The sequence below is a fragment of the Panthera tigris genome, chromosome B2 (assembly GCF_018350195.1).
Source record: "Panthera tigris isolate Pti1 chromosome B2, P.tigris_Pti1_mat1.1, whole genome shotgun sequence".
In the NCBI taxonomy this organism is placed as follows: Eukaryota; Metazoa; Chordata; class Mammalia; order Carnivora; family Felidae; genus Panthera; species Panthera tigris.
Genome location: NC_056664.1, coordinates 495,946 through 517,939, shown reverse-complemented (window position 1 = coordinate 517,939; position 21,994 = coordinate 495,946). Strand labels below are relative to the sequence as shown.

At 41.1% G+C, this 21,994-nt stretch overlaps 2 protein-coding genes across 2 annotated transcripts in view; both read right to left on the bottom strand.

Annotated features, from left to right (window-relative positions):
• LOC102959787 (olfactory receptor 2H2-like) overlaps nucleotides 1–21,994 on the bottom strand; it is a 258,157-nt gene that overhangs the window by 63,703 nt on the left and 172,460 nt on the right. The gene's annotated exons all lie outside the window — the stretch shown is intronic.
• LOC102955627 (olfactory receptor 5V1-like) lies at nucleotides 15,100–16,850 on the bottom strand. The gene has a single exon (XM_007085914.2). It carries the CDS (start codon nucleotides 16,526–16,528, stop codon nucleotides 15,458–15,460), a length of 1,071 nt encoding a protein of 356 aa, XP_007085976.2. The 5' UTR covers nucleotides 16,529–16,850; the 3' UTR covers nucleotides 15,100–15,457.

The window sequence follows — 21,994 nt, the reverse complement described above, 5'->3', positions numbered from 1 at the left end:
GTACAAGCTTGGTGGAGATCAAGCATGGTGCCACAAAGAGAAGACATGGCTGTGTGTAGAAGTACGGGCAGCTGGACATGGTGATCTCATAAAGCCCTTTGGTCACCTCCTTTGGAAAGTCTTTCCAGAACCTTTCTTTTGTTTTTGTGACACTTTTCATACCAACTGTTAAACTTATTACATTGTATTCTGATTACCTGGTAGATATGTCAATTCTCCTCCTTATATGATGGATTATTGGAAGATGGGAATTAAGACCTGACTTCTACCTGGTTGTGGGTCTTGAGGTCCACCAGGTACCATGATGCCTCATACTAAGTTGGTGGCCAACAGCAATTTCAAGGGGAATAATAAGTGAATGAGGTAAGGGAGGTTGAGGTTAGTGTGGAAGCTAGACAATCTACCTGGATACTGACCATGACAGTGTGATGGCCAGTGTGGTCACTCAATTATCTGCACAGACACCCTGGCAATGGTCAAAGTTGGTGGTGCTAGGAGGTAATCACGGGTGCAGGTGCATAAGGCTCAGTGAGAGTAGGGACGTGGCTGGAAGGTATGTAGGTGATCAAAACAAGAGGCAGAACTTTTTGTGTGATGGGGAAGAATCAGGAAAAAAATAAGGAACTTAGAGAATGAACAGTGTAAGAGAAGGAGAAGCTTTGAACTGAGGACGATAAGAGAAACAGTACATGAGAGAAAACCTGCCCATTAACACACAGATCATCATGAAAAGGTAGTGGTCAGTATTAGGGACTTTTTTCATAATATTGCTAGAGTTCTCTGGAAGTGTATCAATGATGAAATGATTCAAAGGGAAACAACTCAAGTGGAATAAGAATGACCTTGTGGAAAGGTAAAGAAAAAATGTCATGTTGCCTGTTTTTATTTTTCTCCATGTAGAACTTCCACAAATGAAAACACCTGCTTTCCTTCCAAATTATACATTTTGAAAAAAAAAAATAATTACACATTTTGCTCTTAGAGACGGATGCTTTTTCAAAGATGCAGTTATATTTTGGGTTGAATATAGGAAAATAATAACTCCTTACTCATAAAGGGGAATTGATTAGGGATTTGAAAATTTTCAGCTGTTTTGGTAAAAGGAAGATATAATTTCACCTTGATTTCCATAGCAGTCATTGAGAAAGCACTGCATAAATTATTTATATGCCAAATCATGGTTTCCATGCACTACTGTAATAGTATTTCTTTAAAACCACTTGTGTGTGGGGAGAGTTAAGATGGTGGAGAAGTAGGAGAATGCTGGGCATTCCTTGTCCCACAAACGCAGTTATATTGAGGTCCAATCACTTGGAACACCCAGGAAATCAATCTGTAGAGGAACAGAAAGATCTTCAAGGTTGGAAGGAGACAGTGTGGCAGGTATGAGGTGCCTGGATGTGAATTGGGGGAGAGAAAAACCAGTGGTGCTGTGGAGGAGAGGGAACTCTTTCCATGGAGAGACAAAAGGGAGAGAAAGAGTGCTTGTGAAAGTGCAGTGTTGGGTTCACAGAGGAGTAAAACCTCTCTGGACCAAGGACTAGGGAGCAAGAAGTACTGAGTATCAGATTTTTTTTTTTTGAAAACAGCGTTTGGAGCTGAAACTGTGAGATTTTGGAAGTGTGTGACTTTCTTCATTGCTGAGCTACAGTTTGCACTCCTGGGCAGGAGAAAAGAGCTGGCCCTGGAGTGCATAGTGTGGTGTATGATATCTGGGATGCACTAGAGAAAACAGTCCCCATCCTGGAGTACTTTTGGAAGAGGATACATTGCCTCTCCAAGGACAAAAGAGCCTGCAGGTGCCATCAAGGGCCTTTCATCAGCAGGGGACAGAGGCACGTACAGAGGACAGATAACCTGGTTGTGTTTTTCTCAGTGCTATGCCAGAGATTCCAAACACTGCTGCAGGCACAGGACTGTTTTTCTGGGACTAAAGACATCAAACACAGTGAACATCCTACTAAAGAATGAATAAGTTAACCAGGAAATTAAAAGAGAAATCAAAAATATGTGAAAGCAAATGAAAATGAAAACACGACAGTCCAAACCCTTTGGGATGCAGCAAAGGCAGTCCTAAGAGGAAAGTATATTCCAATTCAGACCTAACTCAAGAAACAAGAAAAGTCCCATGTACACAACCTAATCTTATACCTAAAGGAGCTAGAAAAGGAGCAGCAAATAAAGGCCAAGCCAGAAGAAGGGAAATAATACCAATTAGAGTAGAAATAAATGATACAGAATCCAAAAAAAACCCAAAAAAGTAGAACAGATCAATGAAAGAGCTAGTTCTTTGAAAGAATAAACAAAACTAATAAACTACTAGCCAGACTAATCAAAAAGAAGAGAGGACCCAAATAGATAAAATTATGAATGAAAGAGGAGATATCACAACCAACACAACAGAAATACAAACAATTATTAAAGAATACTATGAAAAAATACATGCCAACAAACTGAGCAATCTGGAAGAAATAGACAAATTCCTAGAAACATACAAACTATCAAAACTGAAACAGGAAGAAATAGAAAATTTGAATAGACCCATAACCAGCAAAGAAATGGAATCAGTTGTCAAAAATCTCCCAACAAACAAGAGTCCTGGGCCGGATGGCTTCCCAGGGGAATTCTACCAGACATTTAAAGAAGAGTTAATACCTATTCTCCTCAAAAACTTCCAAAAAGTATAAATGGAAGGAAAGCTTCCAAATTCATTCCATGAAGCTAGCGATACCTTGATTCCCAAACCAAACAAAGACCACACTAAACAGGATAATTGCAGACCAATATCCCTTATGAAACTGGATGCAAAAATTCTCAACAAGATATGAGAAAATTGAATTTAACAGTACATTAGAAGAATTATTCACCATGATCAAGTGGGATTTATTCCTGGGCTACAGGGGTGATTCAATATCCACAAACCAATCAACATGACATATCACATTAATAAAAGAAAGGATAAGAACCTTATAAACCTGTCAATAGATGTAGAAAAAGATATGACAAAATACAGCATCCATTCTTGATAAAAACCCTCAACAAAGTAGGGATAGATGGAACATACTTTAACATCATAAAGGCCATATAGAAAAGGCACACAGCTAATATCCTTGATGGGGAAAAACTGAGTGCCTTTCCACTACAGTCAGGAACAGGACAACAGGAACAGGAACAGCAAGGAAGAAGTCAAACTTTCACTATTTGTAGATGACATACTTTATGTAGAGAACCTGAAAGATTCCACCAAAAATTTATTAGAACTAATACATGAATTCAGCAAAGTTGTAGAATATAAAATCAACATGCCAAAATCAGTTGTATTTCTATACACTGATAATGTATAATGAAGCAGCAGAAAAAGAAATCAAAGAATCTATCCCATTTACCACTGACCCAAAAGTAAGATACCTAGGGATAAACCTAACTGAAGAACTAAAAGACCTGTCCTCTGAAAACTATAGAACACTTATAAAGAAATTGAAGAGGACACAGAGAAATGGAAAACCATCTCACGTGTATGGATTGGAAGAACATACATTGTTAAAATGTCAATACTTCTATTTTTTAATTTTTTTAATGTTTTATTTATTTATTTATTTATTTTTAATTTTTTTTAACGTTTTTTAATTTATTTTTGAGACAGGGAGAGACAGAGCATGAACAGGGGAGGGTCAGAGAGAGGGAGACACAGAATCAGAAACAGGCTCCAGGCTCTGAGCTGTCAGCACAGAGCCCGACGCGGGGCTCGAACTCACGGACCGCGAGATCATGACCTGATCATGACCTGAGCCGAAGTCGGCCGCTTAACCGACTGAGCCACCCAGGCGCCCCTGTTTTATTTGTTTTTAAGACAGAGAGAGCAGAGCATGACTGGGGATGGGGCAGAGAGAGAGGGAGACACAGAATCTGAAGCAGGCTCCAGGCTCCGAGCTGTCAGCACAGAGCCCGAAGTTGGGCTCAAATTTATGAACTGTGAGATCATGACCTGAGCTGAAGTCGGTTGCTCAACTGACTGAGCCACTCAGGCGCCCCAAAATGTCAATACTTCTAAAAGCAATCTATACATTTAATGCAATACCTATCAAAATACCACCAGCATTCTTCACAAGCTAGAACAAACAATCCTAAAATTTTATGGAACCATGAAAGACCCCAAATAGCCAAAGCAATCCTGAAAAAGAAAAAAACTGGAGGAATCACGATTCTAGATTTCAAGCTCTACTGCAAAGTTGTAATAACCAAGATAGTATGGTATTGGCACAAAAAAACAGACATATAGATCAATGGAATAGAGCAGAGACTCCAGAATTGGACCCACAACTATACGGTCAACTCATCTTCAACAAAACAGGAAAGAATATACAATGCAAAAGACAGTCTCTTCAACAACTGGATGGTGACATGCAGAAGAATGAAACTGGACCACTCTCTTACACCATACGCAAAAATAAATTCAAAATGGATGAATGACCTAAATGTGAGACAAGAAACTATCAAAATCCTAGAGGAGAACACATGCAGCAACATCTTGGAAATCAGCCAGAGCAACTTGTTACAAGACACATCACCAGAGGCATGGAAACAAAAGCAAACATGAACTACTGGGACCTCATCAACATAAAAACTTCTGCACAGTGAAGGAAACAATCAACAAAACTAAAAGGAAGCCTAAGGAATGGGAGAAGATATTTGCAAATGACATATAGATAAAGGGCTAGTATCCAAAATCTATAAAGAACTATCAAACTCAAGACCCAAAAAACAAATAACCCAGTTAAGAAAAGGGCAGAAGACATGAATAGACACCTTTCTAAAGAAGACATCCAGATGGATAACAGACACATGAAAAAATGCTCAACATCACTCATCATCAGGGAAATACAAATCAAAACCATGATGAGATACCACCTCACATCTGTCAGAATGGCTAAAATTAACAACTCAGGCAACCACAGATGTTGGTGAGGATGCAAAGAGGAACCCTCTTGTACTGTTGGGAATGAAAATGGGTGCAGCCACTCTGGAAAACAGTATGGAGTTTCCTCAACAAACAAAAAATAGAACTACACTATGATCCAGTAATTGAACTATTAGGTATTTACGCAAAAGATCAAACATACTGATTCAAAGGGACACACACACCCCAATGTTTATAGCAGTACTATTGACAAAGGCCAAATTATGGAAAGAGCCTAAACGTCCATCAATTAACAAATGGATAAGGAAGATGTGGAATATTACTCAGCGATCAAAAAGAATGAAATCCTGCCATTTGCAATGATGTGGATGGAACTAGAGTGTATTATGCTAAGCAAAATAAGTCAGAGAAAGATACCATGTGAGTTTACTCATCTGTGGAATTTAATAAACAAATGAATATATGGAAAGGGTGGGGGGGAGAGGTGAGAGGGGAAAAAACCACAAGAGATTCATAATCATAGAGAACAAACTGAGGGTTGGTGGAGGGATGTGGGTGGGGGATAAGCTATATGGGGTATGGACATTGAGGAGGGCACTTGTTATGATGGGCACTGGGTGTTGTATGTAAGTGATGAATCACTGAATTCTACTCCTGAAACCAATATCTCACTGTATGTTAGCTACCTAAAATTCATATTAAAAAAGTAAAACATAAAGAAATAAACTCTTTTCTAAACCACTTCATAAAATAAAAAAGGAGATCATTTTGTATCAGATACTTCCTTCAGATAATAAAGAGAAAATGTAATGTTTCCCCCAAGATATGTTTAATGGGATCATAAAATTAACTTTCACACATCAAATTCTGTTAGGGTGATTCCTGGCAGGATCAAACTAAGGCACAGATCACTGGAACTTGTGCTGCATATTGATATAATTATTCCAAAAGGAGGATTAAGGTGAGGTTTTCTAAAAAAGACAATCTTTGAGCAGACAAGAGAGAAACATTATGGTTGTGTGAACTGTTGTTTTGAAGATCTTCACTCAAATTTCACTTGATTGTATTTTCAAACGAAAAATTGCAGTACTGTTCTGCATAACATTGTTTGAAAATGCACAGGGGTCCTGGATTTGGGGTCAGGTCCCTGCACTCATGACCCATGCTTCTACCTGATGTGTATTCTCATCTGATATGAATTTGCAGTTGGATATGAGTAAGGCTGGAAGGGGACAATCATGGGAATAGTTCTGAGATGTGAGACTAAAGAAAAAAGTCTGCTTCTTTAAGTAAAAAATTAGTTTCCAAATCAGCCTTAAAGCAGGATTTAACCATTGGTGATATTTTTGTGTATATATATATAAACATTCAAATATGTTAATAAAAGTCAGTAAGTTGGTGGTTTAATTAGAACTTTGAATATAGTGGGTCGTTGTCACAATGATTGAGTTCATCAGAATAATTAATGGAATGAAATAAGTGAATAAGTGAATGAAGGGTTGCATGGATACACAGAGATGATATGAACAAGGACCAGATCTCCTTCATTCTGGGTATTGAAGATCTTAGAGAAAAACAAACACTCAAGCTTTCTTGTAGTGTCTTCCTTTCCAATCATAAGAACGCTTTCCACGTCACAGCGGAGGGTGTGTTGTGTGCAGTTACTGATCTCTCCTTTCCCTGAGGAGGCCTTAGACTTGGAAGAAAGTTCGTGCCAATGTTGTTGGCTAAGTGGCCTGCCCCAGAGGCCTCTTCCAGGAATCAAATTGGGAAGATGTTAAAACCATGAGGAAAACTGAATTAGAAGTGCCAATGGCCAAGCAAAGGCAGCTGCTGGGAAACAACCTTGGACACAGTTGGAATGCATGCCTTGATGAGGCGTCTTGCTCTTGGGGGATAAACAATTACATACTTACTGACTTTGTGAAAACATTCACAACATTTTAATAATATAATTATCTGTACGCTTTCCAATGAGCCCCCAAGTGACCTTGGTAAAACAAGATCTTGCTTGACAACAGCAATTTCCAAGGAGACCATTTTAATTGCTTGGAAACTCAAACGGATAGCTTTAGCAGTTGCTGTTTGCTCTGTTGAAATGGGTGGGCTCCTTTCTGGTACAGGTCCTGATGAGCACACAGATTGAATACAGATTAGCAGTTTCCATGATCTGGAGTCTCAGAAAGAAGATAAACACTGTCCGGGTCTCCAGAGCTACTCTAGTTACCTACTGTCTGTATCAGAAGAAAGAATTCAGACTCCCAAATTTCAAATCCTTCTTTGTTTTGTGATTAAGTGAACTGGAATAATCTAATGAAATGCTCCAAACAGAGTGATTCAATCCCTCATTTTTCTTTTCACCTATTTCATGAAAACGATAAACCATGCAGCTAAGTCTCAATGTAGCATGTACATCAGTTAAGAGTACAGCTTTTAAAGCTAGATTCTTTGAGTTTCAATTGTTAGATAAGTGACCTCAGAAAGCTTGTTAGCAATTCTGTGGCTCAACTGCTTATCTGTAAAATGGTAGTAATAGTATCTCTCTATGTGGCTGGTGTGAAAATCAAGTAGGTTAATATATGCTTATCCTATTAAATAGTTACACATAATCTTTCTACCACCCAAAAAACAATATGTTATTTTCTACAGTTACTTAGTTCTAATATTATTTTTGCAATTATGTTTTTAAAAATTACACTATTTATTGTACAGAAAAAAATGAAATTAAGAGGGACACCTGGGTGACTCAGTCAGTTAAGTGTCTGACTATTAATTTCAGTTCAGGTCATGATCTCACGGTTTGTGGGTTCAAGCTCTGCAGTGGGCTCCGTGCTGACAGCGTGAAGCCTGCTTGGTATTCTCTCTCTCTCTCTCTCTCTCTCTCTCTCTCAAAATAGATAAATTTAAAAAAAACTTTAAAAAATGAAATTAAGAAAACCACAATGATCTTGACTAAGATTGTACTGGTAGCAGTAATGCCCGACCTCAGACTCCGATCTTTTGACAAGAAGTCTGAGGACACTTCCGGCACCTCACAGCTATTTCCATGCCCAGCCATAATTGCTGCTGCAGCCAATTCTTCCAGTGCTGCCAGGGTTGAAACAGAATGGAAAGCTGCATCTGGAAAAAAATAAGCATTGACTATTTTGTTTCACTTAATGTTAATCAAATTTCAAAATATAGGATCAGGTTCACGGTCTGGCAGCACAAGCCCACTCACCCCATCTCTTCCACTAAATGCTGAGAAAAAAAAAATACCTGAAATTTGAGAAGCTATTAAGATAGCTAAAAACTAAATATTAACAGGTGGGTTAGGGAAGAATACTAGAATTCAAAGAACTACCAAATTGGCAGTGTTAACCATATTTTCCTCCAGAATTCCCAATCTGAGTTCAACACAATCAGAAACAGAAGTAACACAGCACCACAGCCCAGTCAGAGAAAGTTCTAGAAGCCCTCTGTCTCTGGCTCAAGGAGGTGAAGAGCAATTCCTAATGCTGACAAGGAGGAATATCAAAAGCTCTCCTAGTCCAGGCTCTTGAGAGAACATAACCAATAGGAAGAATAGAGAGAAATTCATTTAAATCTCTGGCAGGCTGGACTCCCAGGGAGAGCTGAGGCTGCAGACCAAGCCTCCCACGACAGCTGAAGTTACAAATGAGCCCGTCCTGATGTGATGCCTAGCCCATTCTGTGGCAGCAGTGGGAACAGAATCCACAAGTGTAAAATTTCTGATAGAGGGGAAGCTACCTCCCCACCCCTCGCACCGGCGGTCCGGTGAGAGCGGAGCCAGCACCCCCCCCTCCCTCGCACTGCACCGGCTGTCCCGCGAGAGCGGAGCCAGCCCCCCATGCACCTGCGGTCCTGCAAGAGCGGAGCCAGCCCCCTCGCACTGGCGGTCCCCGCGAGAGCTCCGCTGATGTTCTCTCTTCCTGCTGCTCCTCAAGCCAAGTGTAGTGGAGGAAGTTCACGGCAGAGCAGGGTAATTAGAGGTCTAGATCTCCATCCAGAGGACCAAAACGGGACCCCACAGAATCAGATATTGCAGGGAGATAAAAGAGAGAGAACAAGTTTTGCCTGTGTGAATCTGATACTAAATAGCAGAGCAAAAACTTGGAGAAGTAAACTTGATGGGACACTCAGTGGGACTGATCTGAAGAACACTTACAGTTTTGAAGATTGAACCAACATTACAACCATAGCCCAGAGAGGTGGGCTGGAACCCAAGGCTTGAACTGACCTGGAATAAATGCCTGCTAAGGCATCTGTACTCTCCTAGGATTGAAACAAGACCCAGAGTCTTGTTTGTAATATTCAAACCAATTAGAATATAATCCAAAATATTCAGCATACAAAGAACAAAAGAATCTCAACTTCCAGGGAAAGACAATCAACAGATGCCAATACTGAGAAGACAGAGATGTTGGACTGACAAAGAATTTAAAGCAGATGTAAAGATGCTTAAGCAAGCGATTGAAAACACTCATAAAAAATATGGAGTAATAGAGTGTCTTAGCAAAAAAAAAGAAAAGACAAATGGGAATTTTAGAACTAAACTACAATCATGAAAATAAATACTGTTGGATGGACTCAGTGGCAGAATGGAGATGAAAAAACAGAGGGAATAAACTTAAATTTGGGTCAGCAAAAATGATCCAACATGAGGAAAAGACCGAAAATACTAGGAAAAAATTAACAGAGCATTGGAAATCTGTGAGACAATAACAAAAGGTAGCATTTCTGTTACCAGAGTCCTGGTAGGAAGGAAAAAAAATGTGTGATATTGAAAAAAATATATTGGAATAAATAATAATGAAAAACTTCCTAAGTTTGGTAAAAGATATGATTCTACAGATTCAAGAAGCTGAGACAACTCTAAACAAGATTAATGCTCCCAAAACAATCTACAACCAGAAATAATAATGAAAATTAAAGAGGAGATACTATAAACAGCCAGACAAAAACAAAAGATCAACTATAGACTAGTGATTTGAATAACTGCAGATTACTCAATAGAAACTATGAAGGCCAGGGGTACCTGGGTGGCTCTGTTGGTTAAGTGTCTGACTTCAGGTCAGGTCATAATCTCATAGTTCATGAGTTCAAGCCTGGTGTCAGGCTCTGTGCTGACCAGAGCCTACAGACTTCTTCAGATTTTGTGTCTCCCTCTCTCTCTGCCTTTCCTCCACTTGCTTTCCCTCTCTCTCAAAAAAATAAACTTAAAAAAAAAGTTAGAAACAATGAAGACCAGAAGAAAGTGGAATGATTGTACAGTGCTTTTCCTTAAGGAATGATGTCAGATAAAAATATTCTCAGATGAGTGAAAACCCAAAGGGGTGATATCCACAAGAACGTCACTGAAAGACTTACTAAAGGAAGTTATTCAGACAGAAGGGAAATAATACCAGAGGAAATTTGTAAAATCAGGAGTGAAGGAAGGGAACAGCAATAGTAAACATAGTAGGTTATCTTTCTTCTACAAAGTTTAAAGAATTCTCTTGATCAAAGAGAAAGTCTCAAGGGAAATCAATGAATACTTGAATCAGATCAAAATCGAAATGTAATTGTAAGATGTGTGAAATGTAGCTCAGGTTGTGCTTAAATGCTTCTATTAGAAAATAAGGAAGTTCTCAAATTAATAATTTAAACTTCAACCTTAAGAAAATGGAAAAAGAATAGGAAAGGAACCCAAATCATGTAGATGAATGAAAATAAGAAAGTATAGTAATCAATGAAATTGAAAAGAGAAAAGCAAGATAGAAAAATCAATGTAACCAAATGCTAGTTCTTTAAAAAATAATTAAAATAATAGGCCTCTAGCAATATTGACAAAGAAAACTAAAGGGAAGATAGAAATTAGAAATATAAATAATAAAATATCAGAAGCAAAAGATGTCAGCTCTTACCATTTCTATTCAACATTTTACTGACGGTCTTAGTGCAAAAAAGAAAAAAAAAGGTTGAAAAGGAAGAAGTAAAACTTTCTTTATATTTGAAACATAATGTTGCCATAAAAATGCCTTTGGAATCTACCAAAACAAAACAAAACCTACTTGAAATATGCTGTGAGGTAACTCAATAAGAAGAAGACAAATACCATACAATTTCACTCATATGTGGAATTTAAGAAACAAAACAGAAGATATGGAGAGGGGGAAGAGAAATGAGAAGGGAAATAAACCACAAGAGGCTCTTAACAGAGAACAAACTGAAGGTTGATGGAAGAAGGTGTGTGGGGGAGGGGCTAGACGGGGAATGGACATTAAGGAGGGCACCTGTTCAGATGAGAACTAGCTGTTGCATGTAAGTGATGGATCACTGGACTCTATTCCTGAAGCCATACTGCACTGTATGTTGCTAACAAGAAATAAAAAGACAAGACAAGAAGGAAAGGAAGGAAGGAAGAAGGAAGTAAAGAAGGAAGGAAGGAAGGAAGGAAGGAAGGAAGGAAGGAAGGAAGGAAGGAAGGAAAGAAGGAAGGAAGGAAGAGGAAAAGGAAGAAAGGCAGACACTAGTAAGAAAAATTAACAAGAGGACACCCAAAGAAAGTTGCTTAGGTCATACAGACAAACTGTATTTGGAACTGATGTCTTTGAGAGATAAGACTTCCATTGATAGTCTGAAAATTTTGATGTTGGTGAATCTTCACAAGAAGGACAAGTGAAGAGAGCTACACGCGCCCTCATGTCAGATGCGTTAACTGATGGATGCCAGGAACTGTGGCATTTCTTAATTGTATGCAGAAAGGCACACATTTTCTATTTCTAAGAGTTGGAGAGGTGTTTTTTTTTTTAAATCTAACCAGAAAATAAGATGTTCTCATCTTAAAACTCGAGGTTTGGTGAGATAATACACAAATTCATTGATTCCCTTCTTCCAGACCCCACACCTTATGCTGTAGGTAAAGGAGTAGACTATGGGCTCACTTCCGGGAAGTTGTGAACTTGGTTAGGCAAAGAGCCTAACCCCCTGACCAACTAAATAACATATTTTGCATACTTGTATTGTTTTATTTTTTTAACTTTTTTTTTTTTACTCATTTTTTGAGAAACAGACACAGAGTTCAAGTGGGAGAGGGGGGAAAAGAGGAGAGAGAGAATCCCAAGCAGGCTCCTCACTGACAGCACAGAGCCTGAGGTGGGGCTCGAACCCACAAACTGCCAGATCATGACCTGAGCCAAAGTCAGACACTTAACTGACTGAGCCACCCAGGCACCCCTGTATTGTTATCTTTTAAATGTATGTGCTTGAGACTAATACAAAATTAGTTCATTAAAATACGTTACTGGGGAAAAAAAGAAAAATTAACAAGCTTTCAGTAGATAATATTATTACACAAAATCATTTGTGTTCCTGTATTTCTATACACCAGCAACAAACAGCTGTGAAATCAAATTTAAAGAAGAGAACCAGAAGCAAGAGCATAAACACAAACCATAAAATATTTTGGAATCAGTTTCACCAAAACGACATGGAAGGATCTCCACACTGAAGACTAGAAATCAGTGCTGAAGAATTTAAAAAGCACAAGTAAATGGAGAGATAAAACATGCTAATGTGCATCACGTAACCTAAACTGGGATGACGTGGATCCCAAGGGGGTAGACATTGGCTCTTGGGATACAAAAAAATTCTTAGATGTCACAATGACTCATGTCCCTCCAAAGGCCACAGTCCATGAACAACTACACAGTATATCTGAGATATGAAAATGTCATGGGGATGGGATGATTAGGGGGGAATAGGGTAAAGCCTCCTTAGGGGGATAATTTCAAAAGATCAGGAAACATTGGTCTATATAAAGTCTCTCCAAATTGATCTATACTTTCAATGCTTATAAAACTCCAGCAGGCTTTTGAGTAGAAATTGATAAATTGGTTTTAAAATTGATTTGTAAATACAAAGATACTTGGAATGACCCAAACATTCTTGAAAAAGAACAAATTGGAGTATTTAAACACCTACCTCAAGACTAACTACAGAGCTACAGTAAGCCTGACCTGACTATGTGGGGTCGGTAGATGAATAGATCATGGGACCAAAAATAGAAGAACTTGTGTGGGAGAGAAAGAGTGAAAATCAGCTTGAAATGATGAAGGAGAAAGCAGCCTTGCCATTATTCATGCCGAAGGGCAGACACGGATACGCCACCTGCAAAGTCAGCAGGGCATACAGGAGCATTTCAGGGGACGGCTGCTTTCTTCTCAGGAGCACCCAGATTTACTACACCATCTCTGGCTGGGGCACCTAACTGCTAAACAGGCCTGGCCACAGGAGAGCACCGAGCCTCTTGTAAATTCCTGCTTCTCCCAAGCCCTTCTCCACAGCGCACCCCATTTAGAAATCACCCCCGCCTCCCGTAGACCCTGCTCAGATTTCTTCAGATGGGAACCACACCTTACCAATGACACTTGCTTCCTTTCTGTGGTCAAGTGTGATGCATACTGATTGCTCTGGAGGGCCCTCCCTCACTGCAAATCAGTAAATCTGATTTTTGTCAGGATACAGGTTACACCTGGTGGTCTTTGGCTGGCTAAGCTTAAATAGAACAACATAAAGCATCCACATAGAACAAGATATATGTGCCCGATTAACTTTTACCAAGGTGTCAAGATAATGCAAGGTGGAAATGGTAGTCTTTTCTGCAAGGTGTGTGGCAATAACGCAACAAAACACAGGTATGTTTTCAGAACAAAAATAATAACCCTCAACATTACATCAACAATTAATTTGAGTTGGATCATAGACCTAAATATAAAAGCTACAGGAAAGTACTTTGTGGTTCTATGGTGGGTGAAGATGTCTTAGAGTACAAAAACCCAAAGAACTAACAGTCAAGGAAAGAAAAATATGATGACCAATTGGAATTCATCAAAAGTAAACATCTTTGCTTTTTAAAAGACACTATAAAGGAAAATGGAAAGCAAGCTGTAGATGAGGAATTGGATGAAATAACTGGGAATATGAATCCTGAGCCCTGAGTGGGGAAGGGTTATTCAGAGTTTCTAAAGGAGATAAGGTTGTAAGAAGGCAGTTGCTAGAACACCGAACACACAGGCTGCAGACAGTTGTCAGATGAAGACAGGGGGTCTGCACAGAGGCACGGTAGGAGAGGGCCGCAGAAGGGACAGGTGCGCAGGGACAGGTGGCCAGTGCAGGCACTCCGCCAACACCAGACAGGACACAGGTGGGGAATCAGGACACCGGCTAGAGGCGTGAGCCACTCATAGGAGCAGGAGAAAGGTGAGGGATGGTGGCCCCTCCACCCTGAGCCTCTTCTCCCCACCTGCCAGCCCCCTACTCCCTACGTGGCAAGCGGCTTCTTCTCCTCACCTCCAAGCCTCTGTCCTTATCTGTCATTTTTTCTCCCTTTCCTGTATTTCTTTCCTGCACCATTTTGCCTGTCCACGTGTCTGCCTTCATGTCTGTCCCCTACATGGTGATAACACAGAAAAAGCAGAAAGTTAGTACCTTCACTTTTAACACATGTAATTTCTACTCTCTTGTCTAACTATAGCTACTATGCAGCAAAGAGTTTCTATTCCCCCCAAAATCTGCAGTTACCTTTCTGTATACTTTTCTCTGATTCTGTGTTCTAAACTTTATTTTTTTTTTTAATTTTTTTTTCAACGTTTTTTATTTATTTTTGGGACAGAGAGAGACAGAGCATGAACGGGGGAGGGGCAGAGAGAGAGGGAGACACAGAATCGGAAACAGGCTCCAGGCTCTGAGCCATCAGCCCAGAGCCTGACGCGGGGCTCGAACTCACGGACCGCGAGATCGTGACCTGGCTGAAGTCGGACGCTTAACCGACTGCGCCACCCAGGCGCCCCATGTGTTCTAAACTTTAGATAAAGATTTCCTGAATTCAAAGTACCTTACAATATAGCGAACTGCCGTGGGGGCTTATTTCTAGAAAAATTCCTTTAGCATATCCCACTTCTGGGACAGAGTAAGGAATATAAACTGGAATTGAGAAACCATGACTATCTTCTTTCCAGCATGAATATGAATGGTCACGGACCCATGCAGCTGGTGGCTCACACAGCACTGTCAAAACCGCTGTAATGTGAACTCAGTTCTGGTTACAACGCTTTCTTAAGAAGAAACTAATACAGAAAGAAGAGCCAAAAGCATGACTTAAGTAATAGGAAGAGAAATATAACGAACACATAGGAACATTAGAAGAAAGCGTTTCACATTCTTCAACATGTAAGAGGTCGTACAAAAAGGAAGGAAGTACCATGATGTGATGTCCACCAAGCACATATTGCGTGAAAGAGTGGCATCGTCTTTAGGAAGAAGGATTTGGGAATGGACAGTCTCGCGAAGAAGAAAAGATCTAAAAAGAGCAACATCCATGTCTCTCGCACAGAACTAGCTGAAGCTCAAGAATACGGTCACTAAGGCTTCATTGTGTCAGCTGGTCACCCTCTGTCCCCAGGCTGCAGTGAACTTGTAGGTTGAGTTTCAGTACAGACAGCTGCTGGGAAAAGCTAATTATCTGATACAAGAATATTGGTTACAGGTGAGTGAAAGTTACATCTCAAAAGAAGGGACGGGTGGCTTCCACCTTCTCCCCAACACCTTCACGGCCCCTTTGATGTCCTTATTCCTCAGTGTGTAAATTACAGGGTTCAGCATGGGGGTAATGACACTGTATAACACAGAGATTAGTCTGTCTTTCTCCAGTGAGTATGTTGAGATGGGCCGCACGTATGTGAAGATGGCGCTGCCGTAGTACAGAAGGACAATGACCAGGTGCGAGGCACAGGTGGCAAATGCCTTTTGCCTCCCCTCTGAGGAGCGGATCCTCAAGATGGTAGAGATAATATAGAGGTAGGAGAGGATGATACCCAAGAAAGGAGCCCACCCGATGAAGACCCCAATGGACAGCAATGCCAACTCATTGACAGAAGTGTCCCCACAAGACAACAGCAGCAAAGGGGGGATGTCACAGAAGAAATACTGAATCTGGTTGTTGCCACAGAAGGGCAGGTGGAAGGTCAGTGCTGTGTGCACCACTGAGTTGAGGAAACCCCCAGTCCAACACGAGGCGGCTAAGCGGCCATACTGGGCCCTGTTCATAATCACTGAGTACCGTAGAGGTTTGCAGATTGCAATGTAACGGTCATACGCCATGGCTGCCAGGAGGAGACACTCTGATCCCACAAAGAAAATAAATGCAAAAAGCTGTGCCATGCAACCCAAATAGGAAATGCTCTTCTTCGCTGACAGGAGATGCACCATCATCTGGGGGACGTTGGTGGTGGTGTAGCAGATGTCAAGAAAGGCCAAATTCCTCAGAAAATGATACATGGGGGTGTGTAGATGTGGATCAGCCACAGTCACCAGGATAATGAAGATATTTCCTCCCAAAGTACAGATATAGGTCAGAAAGAAGATGGTGAAAAGTAAAAATTGTAAATCAGTTAGATCAGAGAATCCCAAAATGATGAATTCAGACAGAACTGTTTGATTCTTTCCTTCCATGCCGCTGCCTGGTTTCCTTTTGGGGATTGGGCAAAAAGAAACACTGACTGCAGTAATCATGTACTGCAGCAGCAATGGTCTGCAAAACAAGAGAAGAGTGTTACAGAGGACAGTCATCCCAATGACTTCAGATTCCAGCCCAGAACGGCAGCGTCCTCCAGAGCTCAAACCTACCACCACACACAGACATAAGTGTATCCAGTGTTTCCCTTGTAAATAAAACCTCAAACATACACAACACAGGCAACATTTAATTAGAAAAAAACACCATAAGGGGCACCATACATCCTAAGAGCCCTGTGTTAACAGTAACGGGTCAGGTCCACCTGCATCGTCTCAGTGAGCTGTGAACACAGTGTGTGCAAGTCTCCAGACAAAACCCTTCATTTCTCCACTAAAACCCTTTACTGGTGATTTGGGTTGTGTCCTCCTAAGCAATTTTCGGTGCATAAATATTTTTTAAAAACATTTATTTATTTTGAGAGACGGAGACAGAGCATGAGTGGGTGAGGGGCAGAGAGAGGGACATAGAATCCAAAGCAGGCTCCAGGCTCTGAGCTTTCAGCACAGAGCCTGATGCAGGGCTCAAACCCACAACCTTGAGATCGTGACCTGAGCCAAAGTCAGACACCTACCCAACTGAGCCACCCAGGCGGCCCACGGTGCATAAATATTTAAAACAAGGCTCAGACGCTCTGGAAAGCAGTGTGGAGGTTCCTCAGAAAATTAAAAATAGACCTACCCTATGACCCAGCAATAGCACTGCTAGGAATTTACCCAAGGGATACAGGAGTACTGATGCATAGGGGCACCTGTACCCCAATGTTTATAGCAGCACTCTCAACAATAGCCAAATTATGGAAAGAGCCTAAATGTCCATCAACTGATGAATGGATAAAGAAATTGTGGTTTATATACACAATGGAATACTACGTGGCAATGAGAAAGAATGAAATATGGCCTTTTGTAGCAACGTGGATGGAACTGGAGAGTGTGATGCTAAGTGAAATAAGCCATACAGAGAAAGACAGATACCATATGGTTTCACTCTTATGTGGATCCTGAGAAACGTAACAGAAACCCATGGGGGAGGGGAAGGAAAAAAAAAAAAAAAGAGGTTAGAGTGGGAGAGAACCAAAGCATAAGAGACTGTTAAAAACTGAGAACAAACTGAGGGTTGATGGGGGGTGGGAGAGAGGGGAGGGTGGGTGATGGGTATTGAGGAGGGCACCTTTTGGGATGAGCACTGGGTGTTGTATGGAAACCAACTTGACAATAAAATTCATATATTAAATAAATAAATAAATAAATAAATAAATAAGAAAAAAAAATAAAACAAGGCTCAGAAAGTACATGTTCTAACCTGCTTTTTCCTCAAACGCCGTATTGTCATGATTTCCCAGGAGTACAAATATTCTCCCGAATCATGATATTTGAGTTATATACAGGTCTTCATATGAATACAGCAAACTTTTCATATACCCACACTTATCAATGGATATTTATATTGTTTTCTTTATTTAATTTGTTATGATAAGTTTTAGTAATAAGCACACTGAATTAGAATACCTGAATTGTGGGTTAGGTTACCTATTTTTTAAAAAACTTTCCAAGAGATTCATTCCAATAAATTAGAGACTGAGTGATCTGAAAATTTGAAGAGCCATTTGGCTAATGCAGGATTCAGCGTCCATATGGACAGTCACCACAGGAGCCACGTGGAGGGGGTCTTGTGTCCTTGTGGACAGTCACAGCAGGACCCACACGGAGGGGGCACTCGTGTCCACACGGACAGTCACGTTCCAGTTTCTAGATGAAAACACTGAGTCTCAGCGAAATAAATGTCTGGCAGAGTTATATAGCCATTGGGTGGAGAAGAAAGACAGTTTTATCTTTCTCGAGCTAATAATATACTTTCAACTGAGTGTCTAAAAATTAATTTCCCTTAACTGATGAGAACAGAATGTTCTCTAAAAATACTTTTAATATGGTTTATATTCATACACTTGGATTATTTTCATTAGTTTCAAACTTTTTATGGCTTATATCTCTATTAATGGTGATATACTATCTGTAGTGTCTTGATGATTGAATCTAACTGGTACTAATCATCTGGTCTTTTACTTGAATATGTTTATTTGAACACTGGCTCTCAGTAGAGTTGCTATTTCCTGGCCCAGCTGTACATTAATTTAATGTTTGTAATCATGCTATTAAAGAATACTGTTCTAGACTTTGTCAGTTAATAAAAGCCCTTGGTAAAATTCAAATGGTTACACAAAGAATCCCTTAGTTCAAAAGGCTCAAGTTCTAATTCAAGAATTAGTTTTGCAGTTTGATATCAGAAGCAAATTATAGGATCTAAAGAGAGAAGTAAACTGTTTAGGAATGAAGGGGGTACTGGGTCTTTATTCAAACGGCACTGCTTCGACCATCCTGTGCCCGCATGCCAGGTTGCTGGTGCTGTTGTTTTCACTGCAGGCTCGTCTCCCTGTGAACTACTCTGGACATTTCCAGAAGAGTGAGAACACGCCAGATAAAGGCTTAAATTTCCCTGAAGTCTCCAGGACAACTTTGTTCCATCAACAAAAGAATCCCTAAGCCCTGGTCCCTAGTCTGTCCTTTCTCTCATCCCTAAACTCTGCCTACACTTATTTTTGTAGCCCTGCCTCCTACTTCTGAGGATAAATTAGACCAACCTGCTAGGCTAACCCACCCTGCTCATTTTATTCAACAACTATGTTTTGAGAAACTACTCTCTGCTGGTCCTGGTGGTTTGTGCTAAAAATGAAAAGATGAACAAAGCGGAATTTGACCATACCTTCAGGAGAATGCATATTGGGGTTAAAAATTTAGCAAAGAGTTTTTTTAAAAATATAGTAAAAACTGTAATAATTGATTTAAAGGAAAACAGCATAAGGTCCACCCTGGTCCAGAGATGTCATCAAAAAACTTCCCTGAGAAAACATGGATTGAAATGTCAGGTATGAGCAGGGGTTAGGCAGGTCAAGGTGACTTGGGTGTGACGTCTGGAGGCTGGAAGCAGCATGAAGCTGGGAGGCCCAGGAGCCCAGAATGAGGGGGAGGGCCAGGAGGGCCAAGAGGCGCTCTGGTGGGGTTGGAGTCATTCAGGATCTAACGGCAGAAGGAGAATAATTCAGGGACCAGAGATGTCCATGTCCCGGAAGGCCCTTCTGGCCGCTGAATGGACAATGGACTGGAAGGGGGAGTAGTGGACAGAACAAGGTCACTGTTTCAGTTGTCCAGATAGGAGGTGATAGTATTTCAGACTATAGTGGTAAGGACTGAGTCAGAGGGAAAAGAGGCAGTGGAGGGATATTAGGAGACACAATTTGTGAATTTGGGATACAAAGTGAGGAAGACAGTGAATTAGGAACAATAATCGCCGTGGACATACATGGACTGACCAGTGGCTCCACAAGCCTTAAAGCCTCCCATTCTGACACCAAACACAAAAGCCCATGAAATAGCACATCATGCCCATGTTACAAGTCCACATTTAAAAAAAGTAAGCTTCAGAGAGATTAAATAATTTGCCTAAAGTTACACAGATATACGTTTCAGTTAGCGACCTTGAGGACTGTGCTGTGCTGACCTAGGTTCCTGGTTTGAGCGACTACATGGGTGGCAGGGTCAGTGACCAGCACAGGGAAAGCTGGAAGGGGCCTGGCTCCAAGGGAAAATCGTGGGTTCAGTGTCAGCTGTGTGGTGTTTGAGGAAACTTTGAGATAATGCACGGAAATACGTCAGAGAAATAGTGATTGTCTTGGACAAAAGGAAAAGTGGTCCTAGAGAGACAAGCTCTAACAGGTCAGTATGACACGGTTGGTGTGGATGGGACAGCAGGGAGCAGGGAGTGAGCACTGGCTTCCAGAACTCATGGGCTGGATAAAGCAGCAGCAAACCTGGATGGGGAGGAAGGAGGAGAAAGACAGGAAGAAATACAGGCAGTTCCTTGATTTCAGTTAATGCATGACAACGGCACTGCCATCACAGGACCAACTTTCCTGCCAGACCAGCCTTCGAGGAAGGTTTCCCTGCTGGAAACCCACGTCCCACACAGCACAGGTCTAGGGAGGGAACAGGAGTCAGCAGACAGAGGGGCTCGCACCACCCTAGCCCCTTCCCCAGGTCTTCTTCTCCCTCACCACCCTGTCATCTGGGTCCCCAGGCTTGTCTGCCCCACAATCATCTGGTCCCCCAACCATGCCCTTCCCAGCCCCATGTGCTGGTGAGCTGTCCTGCAGGGGCGGGTGACATAATTCACACAGTGCTCCGCCCTGACAGGACCACCTGGAAACCACAGTATCTTTTCTTTAGTTTTTCAGGATCCACCCTTTTCATCATTTGCATCTACTGAGCCCAGCTCTCCTTCCTCCTGCCCCATTTCTATCCGCCAATCTTCATTTCCTCAAAGCTCAGCTCAAAGGTGACTGTTTCCTTCCACTGAAAATTATGTTTCCCCCTTCCTGGGAACTACGGGCTTCTGTTTAGATCTCAACTACACCCTGAGTGTATTTGTGTGACTTATGTCATCTACGTGGCCATAATCCTGGGGGACACTTGTCCTGTTTCACTCATCTGTTTCCTCACAGGTTACTTGGGGACGCAGTGGTTTCACATTGGGTAATGGATCACCACTGTGGGAATGCCAGGCACTCCAGCAGAATTTCCAAGAAAAAAAAAAAAAGAGAGAGAGAGTTCCTTCTCTTCCTTACACATTCATAAAGCTGTAGAACTTAGAAAAAAGGTTTCACATCTGCCAAATCATTTTATTCCCATATAGTCATGAGTTATTGTTGAGGAAACTAAAAATGACAGAAGATAACTAATGCTTTTAAGCTCACACAGTTAGCAAACTAGAAAAAAAAAAGAATTACCCTTCCTCCAAATCTGGAACAATGTCCCCCAGGTGGCACTCAAGTCACTTTACAGGTGACACCGTGGGTGTGGATCGGCCCCAGCACAGACGAGACCACGGGTCATAATTCTCCAGGTGGAGCACAGATATTTCACACAGACTTACAGGAAAACATCTCTTCCCTCTCTTATCCAAGACGAAGAAATCTGGTATAATACAGGAAAAAAAAATAAATGTTTCCAGGGGTTCACAGCACACCAAGGTCTCAAGGATGGCCACTGAGGACCCATAAAGAATTGCCCTCAGAAAATCCATGAGAAAGTCCCGACTCCCTTGCTTCCTTCTAACGGACTCGGTGCGTCTTCATTAGACAGAGTTCTCAAAACAGGAACCTTAGAAATACAGTGTTAACTGGCCAGGATTATCGAAGTATATTATCCAATCCCTTACTTACGACTGATTTCACACAGCAAACACAGAAACTGCTGAGCACTGCGAGGGCCTCAGAAATAATACCCAGCCCGCAGGGACACGTGAGAGAGTCTGCTTGTGATGAACCCAGGCGGTGCGCGTTTCTGACACTTGTCCACAGCACATGGCACTTTAGTCTCTTCTCTATTTTCACAGGATAAAGACAGTACCTTTTATTTAATGAGGAGGCAGCAAACCAGTAGAGGGACCTTCTGAGTGATATCAAGTCA